Source organism: Macrobrachium rosenbergii, chromosome 21 (assembly GCF_040412425.1).
Source record: "Macrobrachium rosenbergii isolate ZJJX-2024 chromosome 21, ASM4041242v1, whole genome shotgun sequence".
NCBI lineage: Eukaryota > Metazoa > Arthropoda > Malacostraca > Decapoda > Palaemonidae > Macrobrachium > Macrobrachium rosenbergii.
In genome coordinates this window covers 36824273-36826772 of record NC_089761.1, presented here as the reverse complement: position 1 = coordinate 36826772, position 2500 = coordinate 36824273, and the positions used below count along the sequence as shown (strand labels likewise).

Sequence of the window (2500 nt, the reverse complement as noted above, 5' to 3'; positions counted from 1 at the left end):
ATATAACTTTATAATTACATTTTTTTTATTTCCCAAAATTCCAGTTTTCGTTGAATCGTAACACCACGACCCAGAGGGTCCGCTTCCTTCCGACACCTGACGACAACGGGAGGGCCCTCACCTGTACAGCCTCGAATCCTAAGGTTCCTCATTACCACCTGGCTACCTCAAGGACGCTTCAAGTATACTGTGAGTGCATCTCTGGTCACGAGTTCGTGGGAGTTTACTTAATTTTTCAAGGGATTATGAACAGAGAAGGCGTTAGGTGATTGGAAATTCGGGGTCTAGACAAGATAACAGATATTCACTTTTTCAGGAGTCACTGTTTGCTCTCTTCGTATCATTTTGATATCATTACATGATAATTACGTTATGTAATGATTTATCTCGACCTGATCAACTCACATTGCATTCGTAAAATCTTTTCAAATGTCCTAGTGTTTCATTTTCAATTATCTCCATTTTTATTGTCTCTTTTCATATCATCTCACGATAATTATGTCATTTCTTATAATTTATGTCATTGTAGATAGCCCATATTGTATTTAACGGCATTTTAAACCCTGGTCTAAGAGTTATTTTCTAACATTGAAAGTCGTTTCCACCTTTTAATATATTATTAGATAACTAGGTAATTTCGCTTTGGTTTATTTAAATTAGCCTATATTATATTTAACAGCATTTCAGTGGCTGATCTAAGTGTGTTATTTTCTAACGTTGCAAACATTTTGCGCTATTTAATACCACAAGATATTTATGTCATTTCTCCTTGTTTTGTTTAAATTAGCCTACATTATATTTAACTGCATTTTAATTCTTGGTGTAAGTGTTATTTTTCAACACTGAAAATCCTTTCCATTTTGTTAATATCATAACAAGATAACTACTACATTTCACCTTGCTTGATTTTAATTAGTCCACATTTTATTTAAAGGCATTTTAATTCCTGATATAAGTACTATTTTTTAACATTGGAAACCTTTTCCACTTTTTAATACCACAAGAAGATACCTAAGTCATGTTACCTTCTGATTTATATTTATTTTAACCCACATCATTTCAATTCCTGGTCTAAGTGTCATTTTCTAACATTGAAAATCCGTTCCACTTTTTAAAGTAATTTTAAATCAAGATAGTGTCATTTTCTAACATTGAAAACCCCTTTCATTTTAACAGCAAGATACCTACATCATGTTACCTTCTGATTTATATTCATTTTAACCCACACCATTTCAATTCCTGGTCTAAGTGTCATTTTCCAACACTGAAAACCCCTTTACACTTTTCAAAGTAACAACAAGATGCCTACATCATGTTACCTTTTGATTTATATTCGTTTTAACCGACATCATTTCAATTCCTGGTCTTTCTAAATCACTTTCTAACATTGAAAATCCCTTCTGATATATATTCATTTTAACCCACATTACATTCATATCATCTTTCCCAACGCCCACTTCAATTCCTGGTCTTTCTAAATCTCCCCCCGCCCCCCCGCAGTCGCACCGGAAGTAAAAGCCCGCCTGGCCCCAGCCTTAGACCCGGAAAAGATCAAAGAGGGAGAGGACGTGTATTTTGAATGCGTCATCAAAGCCAATCCTCCGGAAACAAGGGTCCTTTGGTTGCACCAGGTAAGGATCCCGAGGAAGGTAGGACTGAATGACGATCCTTAACAAAGGATTTAATTCTGCAGTCATTTCCCTTTGGTTTGGTCTTATCATTTTGTTATTGTTTGTGCTCTCTCTCTCTCTCTCTCTCTCTCTCTCTCTCTCTCTCTCTCTCTCTCTCTCTCTCTCTCTCTCTCTCTCTCTCTCTCTGTTTTATACTAGTTTAGCATTTCTTCTATGTTTGGTTTTCAATCCCTATCTATTTATCTATCTATTTTACACTGGCTCGTTGACACTCAGTATTTCTTCTATAATTGTTTTCAATCCCCATTTATCTATCTATCTATCTATCTATCTATCTATCTATCTATCTATCTATCTATCTATCTATCTATCTATTTATCTATCTATCTATCTATCTATCTATCTATCTACTTCGAAAACGTACGACTAAATCGATATTTTCTGCTACCGAAAACCCTAGGCGTAAATATAGCCAATTACCTAATATCAAAATGTTTACTCAGCAACCACTTAAATTTCTCTCTCTCTCTCTCTCTCTCTCTCTCTCTCTCTCTCTCTCTCTCTCTCTCTCTCTCTCTCTCTCTCTGATACTTTATCTTCCTATTTCATCTTTCATTTATTTAACGAATCATAGAATTATCAGAGAGAATATCCAAACATCATTTGAATTTAAAGCCAAGATTTATAGGTGTTTACTCTTCATTACTCAGGTTAGATAATATTTGCTATTCACTTACACAAAGAGACGGGAGGATGAGACAGCATAATACTAAAAGGAAGATGTTAGAGAGAGAGAGAGAGAGAGAGAGAGAGAGAGAGAGAGAGAGAGAACATTTTTTATTTAGTGAGTGATGTTTTTACGTTTCCGG

The 2500-nt window shown here is 35.0% G+C and overlaps 1 protein-coding gene across 1 annotated transcript in view; it reads left to right on the top strand.

The window, feature by feature from the left end:
- Positions 1-2500, top strand: part of LOC136849948 (protein turtle homolog B-like) — an 86611-nt gene that overhangs the window by 50130 nt on the left and 33981 nt on the right. Inside the window, exons 9-10 of the mRNA XM_067123471.1 lie at positions 45-189; positions 1501-1631. Coding sequence (XP_066979572.1) covers positions 45-189; positions 1501-1631 — 276 coding nt within the window. The remainder of the gene's footprint in view (positions 1-44; positions 190-1500; positions 1632-2500) is intronic.